At 41.8% G+C, this 21,319-nt stretch overlaps 4 protein-coding genes and 1 long non-coding RNA gene across 5 annotated transcripts; 2 read left to right on the top strand and 3 right to left on the bottom strand.

Annotated features, from left to right (window-relative positions):
- Positions 1 to 5,174: 5,174 nt before the first annotated feature.
- Positions 5,175 to 5,838, top strand: LOC117188689. The gene is made up of 2 exons (XR_004472797.1): positions 5,175 to 5,436; positions 5,493 to 5,838. It is a non-coding gene; the product is annotated as an uncharacterized LOC117188689 (long non-coding RNA).
- A 2,877-nt stretch (positions 5,839 to 8,715) lies between these two features.
- On the bottom strand, positions 8,716 to 9,323 carry LOC117188688. Its single transcript, XM_033392914.1, has one exon. It carries the CDS (start codon positions 8,899 to 8,901, stop codon positions 8,767 to 8,769), a length of 135 nt encoding a protein of 44 aa, XP_033248805.1. The 5' UTR covers positions 8,902 to 9,323; the 3' UTR covers positions 8,716 to 8,766.
- Positions 9,324 to 9,427: 104 nt separating this feature from the next.
- Positions 9,428 to 11,389, bottom strand: LOC108161800 (malectin). The gene has a single exon (XM_017296150.2). The coding sequence runs from the start codon at positions 11,021 to 11,023 to the stop codon at positions 9,881 to 9,883; it is 1,143 nt and encodes a 380-aa protein (XP_017151639.2). The 5' UTR covers positions 11,024 to 11,389; the 3' UTR covers positions 9,428 to 9,880.
- A 1,230-nt stretch (positions 11,390 to 12,619) lies between these two features.
- On the top strand, positions 12,620 to 21,103 carry LOC108161797 (WD repeat-containing protein 75). The gene is made up of 7 exons (XM_017296147.2): positions 12,620 to 12,892; positions 12,949 to 13,329; positions 13,396 to 14,050; positions 14,110 to 14,288; positions 14,343 to 15,502; positions 15,558 to 15,931; positions 20,633 to 21,103. Exons 1-7 carry the CDS (start codon positions 12,801 to 12,803, stop codon positions 20,990 to 20,992), a joined length of 3,201 nt encoding a protein of 1,066 aa, XP_017151636.2. The 5' UTR covers positions 12,620 to 12,800; the 3' UTR covers positions 20,993 to 21,103.
- Positions 16,525 to 18,991, bottom strand: LOC108161802. Its single transcript, XM_017296158.2, has 2 exons — positions 18,578 to 18,991; positions 16,525 to 16,905 (listed from the first exon to the last, which is right to left on the bottom strand). The coding sequence occupies exons 1-2, from the start codon at positions 18,668 to 18,670 to the stop codon at positions 16,762 to 16,764; spliced, it is 237 nt and encodes a 78-aa protein (XP_017151647.2). The 5' UTR covers positions 18,671 to 18,991; the 3' UTR covers positions 16,525 to 16,761.
- Positions 21,104 to 21,319: the final 216 nt, after the last annotated feature.

A 21,319-nucleotide genomic window follows, 5' to 3' on the forward strand; every position in this document is an offset into this window, starting at 1 on the left:
AATTGTCAGTTGTTGGCGTTTCATTCACTCTTTGTTGTATTTCTATAGGAATATATAAGTACATATGTATGTACATATATCAGTCGTCGCGAGGGGTAGGCGCCATGGCAGTAGACGATAAGGCATTAGAATCCCCCTAACTGGGATTTCAGAGGAAATATTGATTCGAGAAAGTACATTAGAAAATGAATTTGATTTCCCTTCAAGTTTTAATGTTCTTAAATTGAGTATTTATAGCTTTCACTATCGTCATAATCACACCGCTTAACGACAACTTTGGCTTTTATCTAGCAAACCAATGTTCAAAGAAGTTTTCTAACATTATGACTGCATTCTGATAAAAATATTCCGGTCAGCCCCAAACCAACTGGACCGTAATTAAAAGCTTTAAAATCGATTTGGCATGAACATTTTTCTACGTTGTTCGTTTTTCCCCCAAATTGGATTTTTAGCTAAAAGCCTTTTTGGGCTGGTGTCTACACTTGAGATATTGCTCAACTGATTACAAGGAATAAATAATAATTGGGAATAGAAATGGCAGCCCAGCCCCGAAAAGTCATTACACTGATTGTGGTCAAGGCCTCCCCATGTCGATGATGTCAACACTCTCAATCATAAATCAAAATTCAGTTGTTTTGTTGCAAAAGGGAAACCTGTCAAATATTATCAGGTGGAAAAGGTCGTAAATTTCCACGAGTTTCATGGTTAAAGTAGGGGGATTTCTACAGGTATCGAAAATGTTTCCCGACTTTCTAAGAAGAGCAGAACCGTCCGAGAACTGTAAGAAACTTTTATATATAGTTATAGTCATTCCCATGAAAAAAGGAACACTCAGAGAACTATCTGTGTCACCTCTGTAAATATCATACCACCTTTACGACAATGCCACTGACCATCAGCACCTCCATTCTCGTAAGTACATACATGGTCTTAATTAATGAGCAACCACATAAGATAACAAAATGAACAGAGTTTCCATAAGAGTTTCATTTATAAACTACATTTGTTTATTGGTTGAACGATGTGGCGGTATCTGTGTGGTTTACTCCTATCTAAATTTATTGGCAAATTGATAATAAAATCAAATTGATTGAAGATTTAATTCCGATAATATGCTCGTCTCTCTCTGTCTCTTCCCACAATCGTGGTACGAGTAAATACATCTATTACATATGTATTGTATTTTTTATTTATATAAGTACATATGTACACATAAGAATACGTGCCTATAAATATTTATTCATGTGCACCGCTGCTGTTGATAGAGAGGGGGTCGCCAAATCGAGACAAACTTGTTTTGTAACGATGTTAAAGCAACGGCTTTTTGCCGATAGTCGGCTACTGGAGATTGAGTCATAAAAATGCTCACTAAAAATTGTATTAAAACTATTAGAGTATTTTATGCCCTTTAAGAAGCATACCCTTGAAAGTATCAGGAATATTCTTAAGAAAGATTATTTCAAATCTTTTCTTAGTCTCAGGAACCTTTTCTACAATAAATACTATGGAATCAAGATGAAAATAATCACCAGTGATAATTATGAAATCATGTTGTAATATTGAATGAGTTTTCATTCATTCATGTACAATTTCTTGCACAGTTTAAGGAAATTATTACTTCAATTGTTAATTTAATATTAAAAATAATTCAGGATTGAAAACTTCTTACAAATATAGTCACTAATAAAAACAAAGACAGTGGTCCTAAGAGCCTCGTTCCTATATCGAGTCTATATAACCATGTTTAAAAGTTTACTTTTATACTAGTCTCTCAATTTAATACAGTTTCATATACTACTACAAAAGTAGGAATTACCCGCAACTGATGCTCGATATCTGATGTATATTTGCTTTATGCATGATTCGGTCGAAAGAAATAACAGATAACTATATTCTACCCCTATAGAGTGCAGATCGTTCCAAAATTAACCTCGTATTCGTCATGATCTCTTGACGGAGGGTATAGCAAATGTAAATAACAGAAAATAAAAGAGAGAAAACCCAGATTAGAATGGCCTCGCTCTCGGATTTCAGCGGATCTTTGGCTCTGGGTGAAAAGATGCTGGAGAGATGACTCAGCAGTCAAACATTGAATTACCAAACGAGCCACATGGGTGACTGGAGTACAGAAGAGAGAAGAGGAGGCGTATGTATACGGTTGGTTTCTACGAAAATGTCATGTTGTCATGCGTTATCTGCTTGGTAACAGCATAAGGCAGAATAACAGAAACTAGCGGAACAGAACCGAGGCATCGTATACCCTTTGCAGATCGATACCATGGTATCTACTATATATTCGATTCCAATAACTAAAGAAAAACATTCCGACCTTCGGTGTTCGTTTGACTATAGGGGACTTTTACTGTAGTTATTGTAGGAAATGCTAGGTGCTTGTCAAAAATGTAGGCCAACGATTGGTATACCTTCTGCAAAGGGTATAAAAAAAACCGAAAATATTATGCACAGTGGCGGAAAGAACTGTATGAACTACCAAAATGTATGTCTTCTGTATAGTATCTGAGGAAAAGTATCTGATGAAAACGGAGGATTGCTTCTGAGCTCTGGCGATGGTGCAAATGAGGTCGTACATCGACTTTTGTCAGCCACTATGCCGTACATATTTCGGAATGCGAAACGGGAACAGCAACAACAACAACGCTAGACAGAAGTAACAACAAAAGTAGAGCAATTCGGTGAGCGGGGGTAGAAGATGGAGAAGAGAAAACAAGCGGGAAAAGCAGAGCAGAACAGAGCCGGGTCACGCAGCACCAGCGGCAGCCGGCAACAGACTCAAAATAAACTCAAGTGCACTTTTGGTAAGAAAATTTCAACACGAACAAAAAACTACAGAAAGCGCTTTGCTTGGAAAAAGAAAAATTATAAAAGATGGCTAAAAATACGCAGATATAAGTACATACATATGTATTTCCTACACGTCCGCTGCCTTGATTTCCACTTTATCTACGCACGTTTTTCCACTGTGGTTCCCTTTACTTTACCGCTAGGTTTCGAAGTCGACAGCGACAACAGCAACAACAGCCAAAACAAATCAGCCGGCAGCTGTTCTGCCGTTTCTGTTATTTTCCTTTGCACCCCCTCTCGCACCATTAGGACGCAAACACACTCTCTTTGGCTAGACCAAAGAAGGGTATATTAAATGGAAGGTTTGGCAACAAATATCACACACTCCATATCCAATAGTTTTAGTCTTAAATGTTGATTAGAAGACTTTTTTAGAGAATGAGATAATACCAAAATAGGACCACATATCATCTAGAAACTGGCTTGACTTCTACATAGAGGATGAATTCTCGCGCTGTCTCACCTTATATACAATATTCCTTGGTTCAGGCTTTCCCTTGAATTTGTTTTGATTTTTGATTCAGCTTCGATATTGCGATACACGTTATTAACAATTTCTTCCCGCCAGCAACAAAAATGTTTTATTAATACAAACAAAAAACACTGCCTCTGAAGGGGCCGCGGGTGGAAAAGGGCGCGCACAATTTATACACAAACAACAAACACACACGAACGAGCGTACCGTAAAACACACAGCTTGCTACTCATTTACATATACACATCACGTACAGGTATGTAAGTGTATTTTATTCATTTTCGAATAATTTTCAAATAAATTGAGTACCAAATTGGCAAACCAAAGACAAAATCGGACCGCTGCTTGCTTGCTCCGCCGGCCGTGGAAAAATTAAAACTGCCTCATGAAATCTAAATACAAATTCGAAAATTCCACTGCTACAGCGACATTTCCAGCTGTTGGGAGAGTCTAACAGAGCGCGGGTCTGTTAAGCCAGAGAACAGAGGAAAACACAGCCGGCAACCAAGGTGTATCAGAACAGGGTGGGGCATTGCTAGAGAGCGCTCTCACGGATGCTGTTTCTGTGTGTCGCAGTATTTAAATATTTTCATGAAACTGCAACGTGAGTTTCAAAAACAGACCAAGTGTGCGATGAAATTTTGCGTGCCTCCGTTAAAGAACTTCGTTTGGATTTCTTGGAACTGTTCCTTACAAAGCTCAACTTTCAAAATGTATAACTGTTGTTGCTAACTTGCGGGGTTTGACTGTTTTTTGTTGGTTTGGTTGGTTGTGAATTCCCATTTCTTTTGCAACTTTGCTTTTGACAGCGTCTAACAGAGAGCTGTTAATAGGTCTGCCTCTGTTAATATAAATAACAGACGTCAACCAAGGTGTGTTAAAACAGGGAAACAATTTCCAGACAGATCTCTTTTACACGTTTTATGGATTTATTATGGATTAATATGCTGAATTCGAATAAAATATGTATGTGCATACAACTTCACATTTCACAAATTCTACAACCGAAATGACTAGTATCTGTTGCAAATAGGTATCCGGTCATTGGAGGCAGAGAAGCTCAACACATTTTTAATTGGTTCTGGGATATGACAGGCAATTTCTGAATTCCCATTCCTTTTGTAATTCCTTTCCAATTTTGTCGGGTTAATGAAAATGTATGCGGTATAATTGAGCAAACAGACGAACCGGACCGCAAGGGACAGAAGAGTTTTCTGCAGTTTAAATTGATTTTTTTTTGTGTGCATAACAAGGCACAAGCGTGGGCATGGGTTGGGTCCTGTGGCAAGGATAACAACACGTTTGCCATTCCCTTGTAATTGCAAGCCTGTGTGCTGCTGCTCCGGCTGCACTTGGTTGGCAAACATTTCAATATAGTAGTAGGGTTCGTGGCATTTCCATATCGATCGGTTGGTTGGCTACCGCCATTCGCCAGCAGCCATCTATCTAGGAGAAGTACCTCCCACCCACTCGTATTACGTAGCATCCAGCAGTGTACACTCAGTGCTCTGGTGGACACATTATCCTTGTACTTGAACGATTTGCAGGCTAAGTGCACATAATTGAATACTAAGGACAATCCAGTGCAGGTTCTCTTTTTACGACATTGCGTCGTCCGTCTCCGTCTGCCTTGATTGGGCGCTCCTAACGACTATTTTATGAATGAAGAAAAAGGGAATTGCTACCATTATGGTTAGTATATAATTTTGCTAATGATTTCCAGCATTGACAATGCGAAAATAATCCTGATTAGATTGATTTTTGGAGTGAGTTTTCCTGGGGAAACCAATCATACTGGTAAATGTTGGCGAAACCTTTGACAAACGTCTCGTTAACTTCTACGGCGTCAAACTGACAGTTGAGAAAGTAGGCCTTGATCAGCACCTCATTAGTGAAGTAGTTTATTATTAATTAGTATTATTGCAAAAGTCAAACAACAAACGAGTCTGCGGACTCCGTCGCGCTGCCTGCGCTCTGGGCAGTCATTAGTTTCAGTCAGTGAAAAATATAACTGCCTTAGGATTCGCTCGGTCCTTCAGATAGATAGCCACGTTGTAGTCATTCTGGTGTTTATCGAAAATGTTGGGATCCTCGTTTTGGTGAGTTGAAGAAATCAATGCTCTGTTTTTGCTATTTTCTTTCTTCGCCTTTCCAGTCAATTGTGCGCCCCCCTGGTGCTTTGATTTCTGCACCCATCGTATAAGAGTGGTTCTATGTCTAGTATGTCTTGATCAGCACTCGAAGAGGGCTTCAAACTTTACAAATGGTTTGGAATCGCCATGGTTTTGCTTACAGCCTTCATCCAGGATCCTCTTACGCTCATCGAAGACCTCATTGGACTGGGTCTAATTTGAAATACAGACAAAACATAACAAACACATTTTTAACACATAAAATACATACACAAAAGCCTTGAATTACACTTTTACACACTCCTGGAATTGCCGAACAAATAACAAATATTATAGATTGTACCAAAAATACATATTTTATAATGTTTATATGCCATTCATTGTGTTTACACATATATCTTAGTCGGCTCTTTCTTAAGCAGACATTTGCCGTGGAGAAAGATAAGCTTTTCAAACTTTGGTATCAAACTATCATCAAGGGACCTTCCATCTGTACCGCCCATGTTCCCCCATTATGCTCGGCTCGAGACAAGCGAATGCTAATAATAATGACTGGCTGAACTGGTTTCTTATGGGTATCTGAAGTATTTTCAGGGACATGAAATATTTTCCCCATAATTAAAGACTTTATTATTATGCGCATTCTGCCTACAAATATTTATACTACAATATTATCGTCAATTCACAAATAAAAACCATTTCTATTCAAATTTCACCAAAAATTAGTAGAAATTTTCCTGTGCACAGAGAAAAACAATGGGAATTGCTGACTCTTCGATAAAGTATAAAGGAAATACCCCAAAGAGCCTCAAAGTCAAACGAAAAGAAAAAGAAAAACCACCACAAAAGCAACAAAAACTTTGTAGGAAAAGTTTTGGCCTTCAAGGAGGCTCTCTCTCAAAGAGGAGCAAATCCATACTTCAGGTTCATTAGACTTGAATGCAAAGTGTGCGTGCGGCTTAAACTTTCAGCTGAAAAACATCATGATAATAATAACAATGTCCCGAAAACCAAACCCCCAGCACTGCGGGAGGCACTGCTGCGGCGTGCCATTATGTAAGCGTCAGGCGTTGCTCAAGGACAAACAAACACACACACAGCAGAACCGAAGGATAGCAAAGCGCCAACAGGAGACGGACGTACAAATCAGGCGTCTTCTCCCCCTCAAAACCATCACATATATCCACCAGACAGTTGGGGAACGGGACCCACTCACTCTAATAGCAAATGGAATACTACAACGATTTTATTACATATTACACTTTTGCAATGACCATGGAGGAAGGACAACAAATGGACATTGGAGGAGAACCACGCAGCAGCAGCAGAAGCAGCATTTGTAAATCAGGGGAAAAAAACAAACTTGTAGCATTAGAACGTTTGGGGCGTGACAGCTAGACAATACTTATGGCTTTGCCGCAGTGGCAGCAGAAACAGAACAGAATGACTGCCAAAAACTAATAATCCGAATGACAGTAAACTCCATTTGCCACGGAAACAGGAAACTAACATTTCTAGATGGGGAAAGCTACTTGTATTTACAGTGAAAGAAGTCTTTGGTAGACAGGGAACTGTTATTCTAAGAGTCCAAGATATTGCAGATAGCAATAAGGGGATGTTTTCGCAAAAGAGATCTTTGACTGTATTTATTTATGAGCAATATTTGTGAATGGGCTTATTGTTTATGATGGATATTCCGCCTTTAAGAAGTACAGCAATCTAATAACAGATTTTTAAGGTTTGTTTTCCATACACAACATAGACTTCAGAATTTACACATCATACAAGAAGTTAATCCCTTAACTTCCGGTATCGTAGGGAAAACTAATGAAAAATCTTACAACAAAAGTTTTACTAATGATTTAAGAACTGCAGCTTTTATCTTCTTCTGTCTGACTGACTGCTTAATATGGATTAAATGATTTCGGTTGTCAAGAGCATCCCCCCCCTTGTATTTCAAGTTCATTTCGGTAGAAGGTCAGCCAGCAAAAGATTTTTTTTGGGCTTCGATGCCATTGTCCACATGACAAAACAAAGTTATTTACTTGGACAGGCGGCAGTTGGAAGGAACAACAATAATGGTACAAACATGGCGCCCTGTGGCTCATTTATCATTATATAAACAACACACGCACACACACTGCAAGCTCGTACAAAAACCAAAGCATACTTTTGAGCGTTTGATGCAGCTGCGTCTGCGAGACGCCGTTATTATTGTTATTGCAGTAGCAGTAGCAGCAGCAGGAGTAGCAGAGGCAGTGGCAGAGTCTGGACAAGAGGCAGAGACAATAGCAGGATACAAAAACCGGGGCAGAGAGAGGCAGCAGAGATGCAGTAGCAGATACAGTACAACAGAAGCAGTGGCAGAGACCGGGTAAAAGGCAGCAATCTGTGACGTAAAAACGACGTCGACATTGGTGTCCGGCATTGTCAACTTATTTTTGTTTAGCGTAGGTAGCGTTACGAGTACCAGTGGGTGGCGCTTCAGTTACATGCGCATTCGGTAGGAAAACATCTGTTTGCCGATTGACGTCGGAGAGAGAGAGAGCCACACAAAACCAGAGAGAGTGTAAGTTGTATTGAAGGTAGGGTGAAGCTCTCTCTGTATTTGTTTGTGTGTGTAAACGCGGCAAGCCAGAGACACAATGGACATCGAACAATAGACATCGTGAGAGCGGCAATGCCTCACCTTATATAAATATGTCTTGAGAGAGCGCAATTGACAAGCAGAGAGTGAGAAATCCTTATTTTTTACCGACGACGGGTTGTTTTTTTTCTTTTAGGGTACCATTGGTTTTGGACCTTTAGGATTTATGCCTTTGCAGGAGCTTATTAGATGCCACAGTTACAACAAGATTTATGGCCACCTATTATGCAATTAGGGACATGAGCACCTGTCTAGACCAAACAATTGTTTTTCTTACAAAAGGATGAGAGAGCAGGGAAAAGCATGTAACTTACCGTATATTTTAGAGTTTCTCACAGACACACCTAATATATATTTATTAAAATATTTCTAGGTTTCGTAAGCCGGTAATTTATCAGTTATGTTCAACTCTCTGATATTCTTGATTTATGGTTTTTCTTTAAACTCTACTTTTTACGGTCTTATAGTACTAACATAATGGGATTCTCAATTTTAATAGCACTATGTAATACACTTACACACACAAAAACACACACGCACAGCCCGATTTTTGTTATTGGATGAGGAAGGAAGGGAGTGTGGGAGGCAACGGGGCAACACGAAGGACAGCAGCGACAGTCCGGCAGAGCAGGGCGACGGCCTGCTCCTGCTTAAAGCGAACGCTTCAGCACATTCAAGATTTGCATTAGATTTGCCGTTTTCATATAAACAGCAACCAATTTGATGTGATTTTTGTGGAAATTTGTGTACTTGCTAAAGAAGAACTGGTGCGTGGACATTTTCATTGCCAATTCGATGGAGATGGAGCCACGGCGCACTGATGACTGAATTTTCTCTTTCGTTATCCTGCCGCAAGTTTCCTATCGATATCGATATAGGCGCAATGATACAAAATAGTCGTTTCCACTGGCAGCCTCAGGTTACTGCTTCTAGAGAATGTGTGTTTAATGACTAGGAAAGCAGCCAAATTTTGGAAAACAACAAAATTATGGAAGACGGACGAAAGATATGCTTAATGATGATATTTATTTGTTATTTTCAGACTGGATGTCTGCCAGGGATGATATAACTAGCTCGATAGCTATCAGTGTTCAGCAATCGGTTCGAAATTGGAACCAGTAATTAACTGACAAACGTGACGTTACAGAATTTGCATTAAATTGCAAATTTAAGCGCTTAAACTAAACAAAAGTTAGTGCCGAACAGTAACTGAATCTAAATTAATTTTAGGAATAGACTTTCCTTTATCAATGATCACCAAAAATACGAAATAAAACATAAAAAGGAACTAAAAATGAACCACAATATTGCTTCATAACAAACAAGGTTGATTCTTTATTTCATTTCGATTCAAAAATTAAACAGTTCTCAAGCAAAACTGCCCAAAAACCGCTTAGAATTTGTGCGCACATTTCTCCATAGAACAACACCGACTAAAATTTAAGTTCTTAAGTTTGGAAGAATCGAGTTACAATATGTTTAAGTACACTCAGCCTGGAACGGCAGTAGTCAACAAAAGGAACACATATGCACGGACTTAGGTTTATAGAGAGAAACGATATATGGGGTGGGGGGCGGAGATCTGTGCGTCTTGTGGCAAATGCAAAGGCAAAAGAGGAAAGGAAAGGAAAGGAGGGAAAGGGGGGTCTCTAGGGTATGCCTATAGTACAAACTAAACGATAAGTATACAATTAAGTCTTTTATCAAAATCACAAAAAGCAATAAATCAAACAGGCCGAGGCACCAAGATCGTTTCCATGGGGATCACAGCTTGCACAGGCAGAAAAGCAGCGGTATGAAAGCTCCGATGGCGATAAACACTGGAAGCAATATGGAAGAGTCATCCATCGAATATGGATTGGGTTGACGTGGTCCGCTGAACGCGCGTTTCGAGTCGGGCGTCTGTGATTGGGATTGCTCTTGGCGTTGTTGTTGCTGCTGCTGCTGGGGCTGCTGTGGGGGCTGTTGTTGTTGATGATGATGATTCTGGTGTTGGTGCTGTTGCTGCTGCTGTGGTGGTGGTGGTGGTGCATGCTGCTCGAGCATGTCCTCTTCCTCCAGCTCATCCAGATCGTCTAGGTCCTCGTCATCCTCGTCTATATCGTCTCGTTGAGTGCGTACCACACGCTCCTGCTGTCCCTGATTGGGCTTCTCGGGTCCAATCCTGGTGCTGGCTTCCGATGTGGGAATTTGGCTAATGTCCCCTTTGAGCAGGGCAAAGGCATTGATCTTGGGATTGTCCTGGGCACCCTTAATGAAGTCCAGCCGCAGCTGGCCGTTCCTCACATCCGATACCTCGCCCAAGTAGTGCAGTCGCCCGTTGTTGATCTTGAAGTAGACAATCTCATCGTGGGCCGAGCCACGACCCACCTGCTCGTAGATGTCCAGCTGCCTGATGACCGTATGCTTGCGATTGAGCAGCACATCGAACACCTTGCGCCCGGGGGCATCGAAGTACACCTCGCAGAACTTCATTATCAGCGCGTAATCACCGTCGCCGTCGGTGGGGAAGTCGTAGCCAAAGGTCGTCGTGTGGTAGCGCTCCGTGCGATACAGCATCTCGTCATGCTCGTGCGTTCGTCCAATCATCAGCAGATGCTTGCCGTAGTCCGAGGCAATGCCCACATTCTTTAGCGGATCTGCCTCGTAGGTAATGCCATTGCGGTCCGTGTGCTCTTCTCCGCCGGCATTCACTGCGTACACAACCTTAAGGGGATCGGCGGCGGCCATACTGAGGCAGCAGCAGCCGATGAGTAAAAGCAGCACCACGACCGGCTGCAGGGGCTGCCCTCCTCTGCATCCAGTACTACTATTACTACTTGCCCGCAAGTAGTCTCCACCATTGCATGCTACGTTGCACATGTTCTCAGTCGTTTTTGTTGTTGTTAATTTGAGTTTCTTCTTCATGTTGATTTTTTGTGGCTGCCGCCGGGCACTGCGGTGCGGTTCTTTTTTAGGGGGCGTCCACTCGTTGCGTGCCGTTCAGCTTTTAGCTCCGATCCCTTACTTCACAGTAAATGTACGGCCAATTGATCCATTAAAAATATATTTTTATATATTGCAGCCTTCGTGTGCCAGTGGGTTGCGCAGTAGTGTCACACCAGCGGCTAACCACACCATTCGCGGTATTACAAATATTGGCAAAAGACACTTGCTCCGATCTAAGCCACTAATAGCTTATCTTGTACTATTAATTTGCAAAACTTATAAGCAAAATTAATAATTTTATTTCTGTCGACTTGTGTCACCAGTGAACGGACTTATCGTTAAAATATAAAGTCCGACCCTCAGAAATATGCCAAAATATACCATATCATTTGAAAAATATACCGTAAATATACTGACAAATTCAAGTTCTATTTTACATATTACTCGCTTTTGATATTCCGTGGAATATTACTAGCTATAAAAAACTTGCTCCGATCTAAGCCACTAATAGCTTATCTTGTACTATTAATTTGCAAAACTTAAAGGCAAAATTAATAATTTTATTTCTGTCGACTCGTGTGACCAGTGAACGGACTTATCGTTAAAAAATACCGTCCGACCCTTAGAAATATACCAAAATATACCATCTCATTTGAAAAATATACCGTAAATATACTGACAAATTAAAGTTATATTTTACATATTACTCGTTTTTGATATTCCGTGGAATATTACTGGTTATGTAGAACATTCAGCCATGCCCACATAATTTTATACGATTTATGAATAAATTGTTTACTTAACTGGCTTATTCTAAATACTCGCTTTTATAGGATCTTGTCTAAAAAAAAGGTTTTAGCGAAATAGGTCAAAACAAAAAAAAACGAAAGAGGATAGTCGTTCAAATTAAATTATGCACTTAATGGAATGGAAGTTTCTATACCCTTTGTTCTTAATAAACCTTTAAAACGTTTACCCTGCAGTAGTGAGAGGTGTTCCACAATTAAGGAACTATGTAGTTCAAATGACCAGTAGCAATAATTATATTTCGTCGTAGAGATGATTATAACCTAATATGAACTTTCTTTTATATTTATTACATGTTTTGCAGAAACATATTAATGTTTATCTCAGCACATTTCCTGGGCTGCAACATGAAAAACACTTTGCAGCACTGCTTTTTAGTTTACTTTCGCTAAAATGAGCGGGAGTATTCAAATAATTATGCCGTATATAAACATTTTACAAATTAAAACGAAAAGCAATTAATCAAATCAAATAAATATCTAATAAAATGCCATACTTAATTCATAATATAAATTATGGAAGGCTTTTACATAATTTTTAACAACTGAATTATCATAAATGTTAGCCCTAGAGTTGCGTGCCTCATGTAAATGTTTGAAATCCAATTGAATTTGTATATGTATATTTGACTATAACGTTTAAATAAACTTAAATATTTAAATTGATCGTCAATGCTTTATATATTAGCACACTTAAGATAAATATAATGAAATTAAACATTTTAGCGCGCCAACAGCTGGTTCCAAAACACGAGTGCTTAACAGCTGCACACAACCGCTTTACAACACTAATCCTGTCCGCTACACGTGCATTGGCTGTGATGGAACTTTTGTTCGAAAATAAATCAGAAAAAGGAGTTTTAGTTGCATAAAATAAGTATATTTAGACTGCATATCCAGTGCTCAAGCACTATAGAGTCGGCTAGCATCCGGAACATCGCCAGACAGCCATGAATTTCGAGGAAGAAGACCAACTAGAGCTGCACTACTTGGCTGGCGGTAACATTGTGGAACATCCGCCCGTCTTTTCACCTGAAGGAAGGTTAGTAAAAGTCAGCGAAAGACCTTTCAAGTTCTTACCACAAATGTCCCCCTTAGATTCATCTTTGTGCGATGCGGCCCAAAGGTTCAGGTCTATGTGACCAGCACGGGCGAGCTAACCCGCGTCCTGGACGATGCCACGGCGCCGCTGATTAGCCTGGAGCTGGACCAGAAGCAGCCAGAGCTGCTCCTGGGCTGCACCAGCACAGGCAAATTGCTGCGTTGGAACTGGCGGGCGGGCGTCCTCAAAAAAATGGTGCATCTAAAATTGGCAGATTTTCAAGTCTTAACCTGCAACCTATTGAATCTGTACCGGGGCGGCGACACCGCCTGCGCCTTTGTGACAGTCAAGCGGAAGAGTGGCAAGCAGATCGACTGGTTTGTGGTCAACACAAACACTGGAGATAAAATCGCGGTCAAATGTGGCCTCAAATTGAAGTGAGTTTTGGGTTTTAAATTCAGAAAATCTCTGTGAATCTTTCTAATTTGTTTGTCTTTTCACAGACTGCGAACACCCGTAGTGGATGTGGGAAAGGGCGAGTTCAAGTACATAATCTTGGCCCAGGGTTTCTATGTGTATTTTATCAACTATGAGACCTGGAACTTTTGTCGCTACAAGAACGCCAACCAGAACCCCATTAGGTGTGTGCGCATGAGTCCCAGCGAGGAGGTGGTAGCCACGGCCGACTCAGTGGGACGCATTTTTGTCTGGCGGCAGTTTGACAAGCACGAAACCATGACCAATACCCTGTTCCATTGGCATCACACGGAGGTGACCAGCCTGGCCTTCTCACCATCTGGTGCCACGCTCTACAGCGGTGGTCATGAGACAGTGCTGGTCAAGTGGCCCTTGGACAGGCCCGAGGAGCGGAAGTACCTGCCGCGCATGGCCAGCGCCATACGCCATATTGTGGTGAGCGCTGACAATGAGCATGTACTCGTCTGCACCGAGGATAATGCCATACAGCTGCTCGGAGGGAGCAATAGCATCATCAAGTCTACGGTACAGCATTTTACATACGACGTAAAGGATCAGACGGGCAGGAGCAAGTTCCCTTTGGGTTTGCGCCTCAATCCACGTACCAATACGTTGGTACTCAATGGGAGAGCCGGACACTTGCAGTTCTATTCGGCTTACACCAAGAATTTGCTCTACAATGTGAGTTCTTAGCTTCCTATTTTGTGTGCCTAATTCTTTAGTTGCTTCTTTATTGATAGCTTCGCGTGGTGGAAAATAACATACACAGCCATGAGGATAGCTTGATTGTGTACAATACGCGTGTGACACGTGCCGCATTCAACATCAATTGGATGGCCACTGGCGAGGTGTACAATGATTTGGAGAACTTTCCCGAAGTGCGTCTCAAGTTCTGGCAATACAATGAAAAGCTACAGAGGTACCCAAAACCAAAAACAATGTGTATCCACAACTAAAACATAAACATTTATAGCTACATTCTCAACACGGACATTAATCTGCCGCATGAGCAGGGCTTTAAGGCCATCATCTTCTCCAATCAATTCCAAGTGGACAATTTGCGTTGCGCCACTGCGGGCAAGGATAATGTGATCAAAGTGTGGGGCATCACCGACTCGGAGAACATCTACAGGCGCGGCATTATGTGGAGCTGCTTGGCCCAGACGAGCTACAGGAATCTGCCCATTGGTTCCATTTGCTTCTCCCAAGATGGTTCTCTGCTGGCCGTGGGTTATGGCAAAATTTTGGCCCTCTACGATGCCAGGAATCCGACCCAGCCCCTGCACTCTCTCAGCTGTCCACCAGGTCTAGACGGTGTAGTGTCCAAGGCCCAGCTGCGTCTGGCAAAAACGACGCTGAATGGAGTCCGCAATGAGATCGTCCAACAGCGGCAGCAACTGTGGGGCATCTTGAAGACACTGTGTAGCAGCGACGACAAGACATTGGTGCAGCAAGCCAAGGATCTGATTATGGGTAGCCCAGTGAAAGGGAATCAGCTGAAGGAGCCCGAGGCCGACAGCAAAGAGTCTGTGTTCACGCACATCATGAAAATGTCCGAACTGGCGCTCCACCAGAAACTGCAGCTGCTGCGACGCTTTGGAATCGAGTGCAGTGTGCCCCTCGCCTGTCAGAAACAGCTGATGGAGCACCTGCAGCGGTGTGTCGTGCGGCCAGAGTCAGCCAGAGTGCGTCTCAGGAAACTCGATTCACGATTGCATCGCCTGCATACGAGGCATCGCTACAAGGCCAAGCATCGGCTGGATCAGCTAAGCAAGCGGCGACAGAGTTATGAGGATCTGGTGCAAACAGATGTCTTGGCTCTGTTCAGCATCCTCAAGCTGGATGACAACACCACACCGAAGCAGCCGCCGGCCAAGCGGAGGCATCTGCACACGACAGCACCCAAGGGAATACCCTCCAAGGCGGCACCCATGCAGGGACTGGCGCAGATATCGCATGTGCAATTTGGTGCTGGCGCTCAGGGGCATCTGGTGGCAGTATGCACGGAGTCGCGAGTGTTGATTTGGAACCTGCTGACGCTGCGCCTCCAGGCGGGTCTCAAACTATCGGTGCGGCAATTGGCCTTCGATCCACTGACCAATCTGATCGCCGTCATCACAAAAAGTGACGAATGTGAGTTGCGAATGGCAAAAGTAGGTCTCTTTATATTCTCAATCGTTCCTTGCAGTGCATGTATTCCAGCCGAATGTACCGCTGCCGCTCTACCAGCGAAGGAATCTGCCCAAAACCTATGGCCTGGCCTGGCTGCCACGGCGCCAGCCGAAACAGAACTCCATTAATGTGGACTGGCAGGCGCAGTCCACGCTGCTGATGCTTACCCAAACGCAGGAGATTGCATACCTGGCGGCGCCCGGCCAGAGTCCATCGGATGATGCCCCAGCACCGATCAGCTTTGCCCAGACGCCCGCCGTCACCGAGAACCTGCTAACGCATGCCACCTTTGGTATTCATGTGAGGCAACAAAAGAAGGAACTGGAGGCCCTCGAGACCACTAGTGGGCCCCTGATAGTGGGTCGGGGCGAGCATAGTGCCGTCAGTGCGGTAAGTTTTATTTTTATTTACAAACGAATTAAAATGTGCCTAAATACGACTAAGCGAGATATCGGGTCAACATTGGGGAAGCAACACCCTACAGGCTTTGGGAGATATTAGACCCAGCAAAGTCCTTAAAAGCCTTCAACATACAGGGATCTTTCACATAATCCTAAAGGTCAAAGTTTGATAAGACCTTGGACGATGTCTGCCTTTTATATCCGTAATAGCGCAGGATCAACCAAATACATGATATTGAAAGTGGTTTTATGAAATATTCTCCATGAAGATTAAAGTCCATTTGGAAATGTCTTAGCCTCTTTTCGGAGTACTTTTCGCACTCAGAAGGAGGTCACTCTAAAAGAAGGCTTCATCAGCCTCGAAAGTCGAAAAACACCCATTAGATGTGTGGACATGTCTCAAAGTCAGATGACTGTTGTGGTTTATTGTGTACCACTCAAAATTGATGAATTTAGCCTTAAAAGTAGTTGATTTAGATATGGATATATGTACATATATCATATTCATTATCTTTTTCTATTGTCTTATTTTTGGTGAAATCTGGAGATAATTGTCTCGTTCAAAAACTATTTTAAAGTTGAGAGACCTATGTATAAACAGTTCTCATAGTTATTGTTTTTATTGAAACCTTACGCATCTATGAAGTACAATGGGTTAGACGTATCTTAAGTTTATAATTAATTATTTTTCGTATATGGTTTAGTATGGTTTAACTTTGGTCTGGGTATAAAAATCTCCTTTTTGTGGCTATATTTTAGCAATTGCTCAGTCGTTTAAAGAGTATTGACGATGATTGTCTTGTCTTGGATCGATTCCCTTTACTTCTTCTTTCGCTTGAGGACATCGCCCAGCCGCGGCGCCGTTGGTACACGCAAGTGGCGACAGCGACGCATCATCAAGACGTCGTGCTTGAAGTAGCGCAGACAATGCCATTGGGGCACCTTGGGCATCAGCTGTTGGTGCTGTGGAAGAGATTTATTTCAGTTTCGGAAAAACAAAATGTACTTATGGAAAATCTGCAACTATTTTGAATAGCTTTAACGGAGTCTTTTATAATTATATGCTAGCAAAAAGGTTGTCAAAGTTTTCTGATCTACGTCTGAAACATCTATTGAACTATTTTTACAATGTTGCCTCTTTTACCTTTTTGTTCTCCCCCACGGGGGCACCCTTTAATCTTTCTGTTATGTGATGTTCTTTTGTGTCGTCTGCTGGTCTCAATTTGAATAATTTCCATTGAAATTTATAACGACATCTAGTCGAAAGTGGGTTTTATTTTTGGACGCGCCTTTCAATTGGTTTTGTTTAGGAATTTTTGTAAATCATGCGCAATAATCATCAGCCGCCTAGTAACTGAATAATAATGCGATTTTTGAAGTCTCGTGCATTGAAAAGATCTAATGATACGATGCCTAACAGATCCCATTTTGAGTAGAATATTGTTGAATAATCATCAGAGAACTTTTCCATTTGTTTTTTTTTTTGGGGATTCCTCACTTTTTTTTTGGTCTTTGATCACTTTTCCAATGATCATCCATCTATGGAGCAATCAGTTGTTATTTATATAATTATTAATCACTTTGTTTATTCTATCAAAGGTCAAGTCTGCAGAGACAGGGAGACATTGATAAGGTTGATCCACAATCCTCGAAATTTTTTATAAACTGCTCTGTCTACTATACTCTTACATATGTTGTCTACTTCATTACCTCCGGCTATATATAGTTACAGAGATTAACAACACACGACGTAAACGTGTACAATGACTGTATTTTTATACCCTTTGAAGAGGGTGTTGTACTTTCGGCAAGGGGTTGGGAACACCTTAAAGGTGGGAAGAAGTATGTTTAGATCAGCTGCAATCTGTTTGTTTCTATGCCAGTCAAAAGTTTCTCAGTTTTATAGCTATCTGTTTGGAACTTTGCTCAGATCATCTTATAGCTGGATTTCAAACCGGCCAGATCCGGATAGCTATATCATTCAGCTGACATTTACATTTCAGATGACTATATCATATTTCTGCCATTGGATTGATGATACATCGAGTACATTTTTAAAGAAAGTCCAATACATTTCCCCTACTTTTAGTGGAATATTATTTTTCTCATCCTAAAAATAGAAATTACAGCGTAATCGTTCTGGAATCTCATATAGCTTGATTTTTAGAGGTACCCTTTAATTCTTGTTTATTATGTCTCATGTTTTAATTAGAAAGCAATTTTTTAATTAAGACTGCAGTTTATTTCTTGAGAAAATGTTCAACGCCCACTATTCATTAGAAGGGGGTTGCACTTCCGCACTTGCCGCACATTGGGTTGCATTTACCACCCACGCAGAAGATTTTCAGTGAAGTCATTGCCCCAAAAAGATGCCCTCTTCCTCTGCCCCTATATATAAGCCCCCTGCTGTACTTCTCCTAAATGTATGCATCCTGCAGTTGAACTGAACTTTTCCTTCTTTCTCCTATTCTTCGAATAGGGGTCGTCCCCTTTCTTGTACTGCACTCCTTTTGTTTTCTTAGCCAATCCCTAAATAGTCTCCCCTTCTGCGCTGCTTTACTCCTTTATTTTTTGCCTCTTTCCTATAAATGTGGCCTTTGCTGCGCCCCCCACAACTCCTTTGGCTCGCACTCACCTCATTCACAATTGGCACGGGTCCAGCATGGGCGCCGATGGCGACGAGTGCAAGGCACAGCATGGAAATGACAGCAAAAAAGTTGGGCCACATTTTCGCCGTTTATTTTTGGTGACTCTTCCTCTACTTCCCAATCCAATCCAATCCACTTCACTCCACTACGTTCACTCTCTCTTGGTGTAAATTGTTGTTTAATTGGATCGTAAATTGTTTAATAAGAATCGACGCGTTATTGTCAGCTGCTGCAGTTGCTGATGAGGAGAACAAATAAGCCTCTTGGGGGGGGGCTTGCGCTTTGAACTTTTTTGTGTTCAGTTTTATTTCCGTAAACTTTAGCGGCACGCGCTTCCGCTTGCGCTCTCTTTCTCTTGAACTTGCTCCGGCTCCCTTGTTGTTTGAAATACAACGGTAAAGTGTAAACTTGTCGGCGAAGCACTTCGACATTTATACTCGGCGTGGCCGGGCACGAGCACCAGGCCAGCCGCTTCGTGCGTGCTCCGCTCTCATAATTCTAACGGAACGAAAGCCCCGCTCGTGGCTCGTAAAGTTTGTTTTGTTATTGGTTGCGAATCGCTCGCTCTTTACTGCCTGTTCCTTTCTCTTAAGCTCCGGTGGTGGCTATTGTGAATGGGAAGTGCAGTCGTGCCGATGCAAGCCCCCTCTTGGACAGTGGAAAAGAAAATTGATATGGTGTTCTTTATGCTAAAGACCTAATATTTATATTTATTTCCATTAACATATATATTTATAATATTTTAAATGCCTATATCATAATGGTCACTGAAATCTGAGGTTTCTAGTTTCACCTCAATCCAGGGTTTATTGACCATTTGCTTCAGCTTCCGATTGAAGAAAAATTTACTTTTGGGAAGAAATTATAGGAACTCTGAACATAAGCTTAAAGTCTGAACTTTCCGAGTCAGCATTCTATTATATATAGTGGTCCCACAACCAGTTATTGTTATCTTTGTCCCACTGTGTTTTCAATTACGCTCTCCCTCGTTCTCTCCTTGCGCTCCTCTCTTTTCTCTCGGACTTCGTTACTCAATATGTTGTTTATGCGTAGGGCATAGCCATTGCGTGCTTTTGACACTTTACTTTTCTTTTCTGTAAGTATTTTCCTGGCCAAAATATGTACGTAATTGGGATCGCTTTTCTAGACTGTGTAAATAGTAAATTTCCGCAAGTCTGTTGCTAGGTGTAATAATAATTTCTTGTGTGCGGGCCTGGCACTTGCCTTAATTATATTTAGCCATTACCATTATTTTTCCCAGAGTTTTTCTAGTTTAAGTCGGTTCAAGCTTGTGGAAAGCTGAAAGTCAGCTCAATATGTATACTCTAGCTGGGTTATCGCTGCCGAGTCATGTATTGAGTCACAAATGATTGTTTGCTTCCTGCCGATTTTATTCTTTAATTAATTTGAGGGAAAACAACTTGATGTTGTGCAATTACAATTGACAGTTGGTCACATGTTTGCAAATCGACTGTTTTTGTTCAAACAATTTTGCATTAAAGTGGAGCAACAAATAGCCAAGTGGATGGCCAAGCGCATGCGCGAAGGTTAAACGACAATCCACTCGAGGGCCTGAGCAGTTTATTAATGCGCCGCACAAACCCCAGGCAATGACAGACGATCAAACCAATACCAGACGGGAAGTAAGGTGTTTTTAGTCGAAGAGTTAGATACCCTGGCGGAGTTATCGTGGCACATACATGTGCATATATGCATAGGAATATATGATAGGATATATGGCTGGCAATGGCTGATGTTGATACTTAATCAAGAACATAGCTATGTCTTTGACAGTGCCGTAGATAGCATTACAAACCTCTGCTGTGAATCATAATACCCCCTTTGAGGGGTACAATAATCATGTGATTAATATTGTTGAGTGAGGCTTGGGTCTCGGTGCTGAGACTGGGACTACGACTGAACTTGAACCGCAATCGCGACACCCGAAAAAACCGAAAAATAATAACGCACACCACTAACACACACTTTGTTGTGAACTTCAGCAAGGTCAATGCCAATTAATGTTCATTTCGCTATTACAGTTTGTCAATCTGTCCGCCCACACGATGCCTGCCATGAGCCTGATCTGCGGAGAGTTTGTCAAGTCGCTGCTGATTCCGGCGGACGCAACCTCGCGGGTTACCGCTGCTGCAGCGGCAGCGGAGACCAATGGTGCCACCATCAATGGCAACGGAATGTCCCACGAGGACAGCGACGTAGAAGATGAAAACGATGCCCAGCAAGAAGCCACTTTAATAGTCCGCAAGGCATTGCTGGAGCGGAATGCCGAGCTGGAGGAGGAGCTGCAGCCCCTGGGAACGGATGTGGTGGACCAACAGGCCCTGGACCATCGATTGAAGCTCATCACGGGGCTGAAAAAACAATTGAGGTTATCAATTTAGACAAAATCCCTATATAGTTGTTTAAAAAAAAAATTCTATAAAGTTTTTCTATATTTTTTTAGGGCAAAACGATTATTGATATTATACAAAAGTCATTTGTGCACAAAGGAAGTTTTTGTTTATTTTATGAACGGTTTGTTTCCTGGTGGGTTGCGAGGATATTCAAGCTATACACATCTGAGATATAGGTATCACAACGAGCCGCTTATCTAATACGCGAAGTCTTACCAAATACCTTGTACTAATTATAATTTTAGGCTTATATGCTTTTATATTTTCGAATTCCATGGAAGCCGACTGTCCAATAGCCACGGCAGAGTGGATTTG

The sequence above is a fragment of the Drosophila miranda genome, chromosome 4, assembly GCF_003369915.1.
Source record: "Drosophila miranda strain MSH22 chromosome 4, D.miranda_PacBio2.1, whole genome shotgun sequence".
Taxonomy (NCBI): domain Eukaryota; kingdom Metazoa; phylum Arthropoda; class Insecta; order Diptera; family Drosophilidae; genus Drosophila; species Drosophila miranda.

Coding starts and splice junctions, on each gene's coding strand:
- LOC117188688 (XM_033392914.1), bottom strand. CDS start 8,901: ATGAAAATGTCCACGCACCAGTTCTTCTTTAGCAAGTACACAAATTTC.
- LOC108161800 (XM_017296150.2), bottom strand. CDS start 11,023: ATGAAGAAGAAACTCAAATTAACAACAACAAAAACGACTGAGAACATG.
- LOC108161797 (XM_017296147.2), top strand. CDS start 12,801: ATGAATTTCGAGGAAGAAGACCAACTAGAGCTGCACTACTTGGCTGGC. Junction 12,893..12,948: donor GTCTTTTCACCTGAAGGAAG/GTTAGTAAAAGT, acceptor TGTCCCCCTTAG/ATTCATCTTTGTGCGATGCG. Junction 15,503..15,557: donor CATCACAAAAAGTGACGAAT/GTGAGTTGCGAA, acceptor CGTTCCTTGCAG/TGCATGTATTCCAGCCGAAT.
- LOC108161802 (XM_017296158.2), bottom strand. CDS start 18,670: ATGTGGCCCAACTTTTTTGCTGTCATTTCCATGCTGTGCCTTGCACTC. Junction 16,906..18,577: donor CCGTGCCAATTGTGAATGAG/GTGAGTGCGAGC, acceptor TCTCTTCCACAG/CACCAACAGCTGATGCCCAA.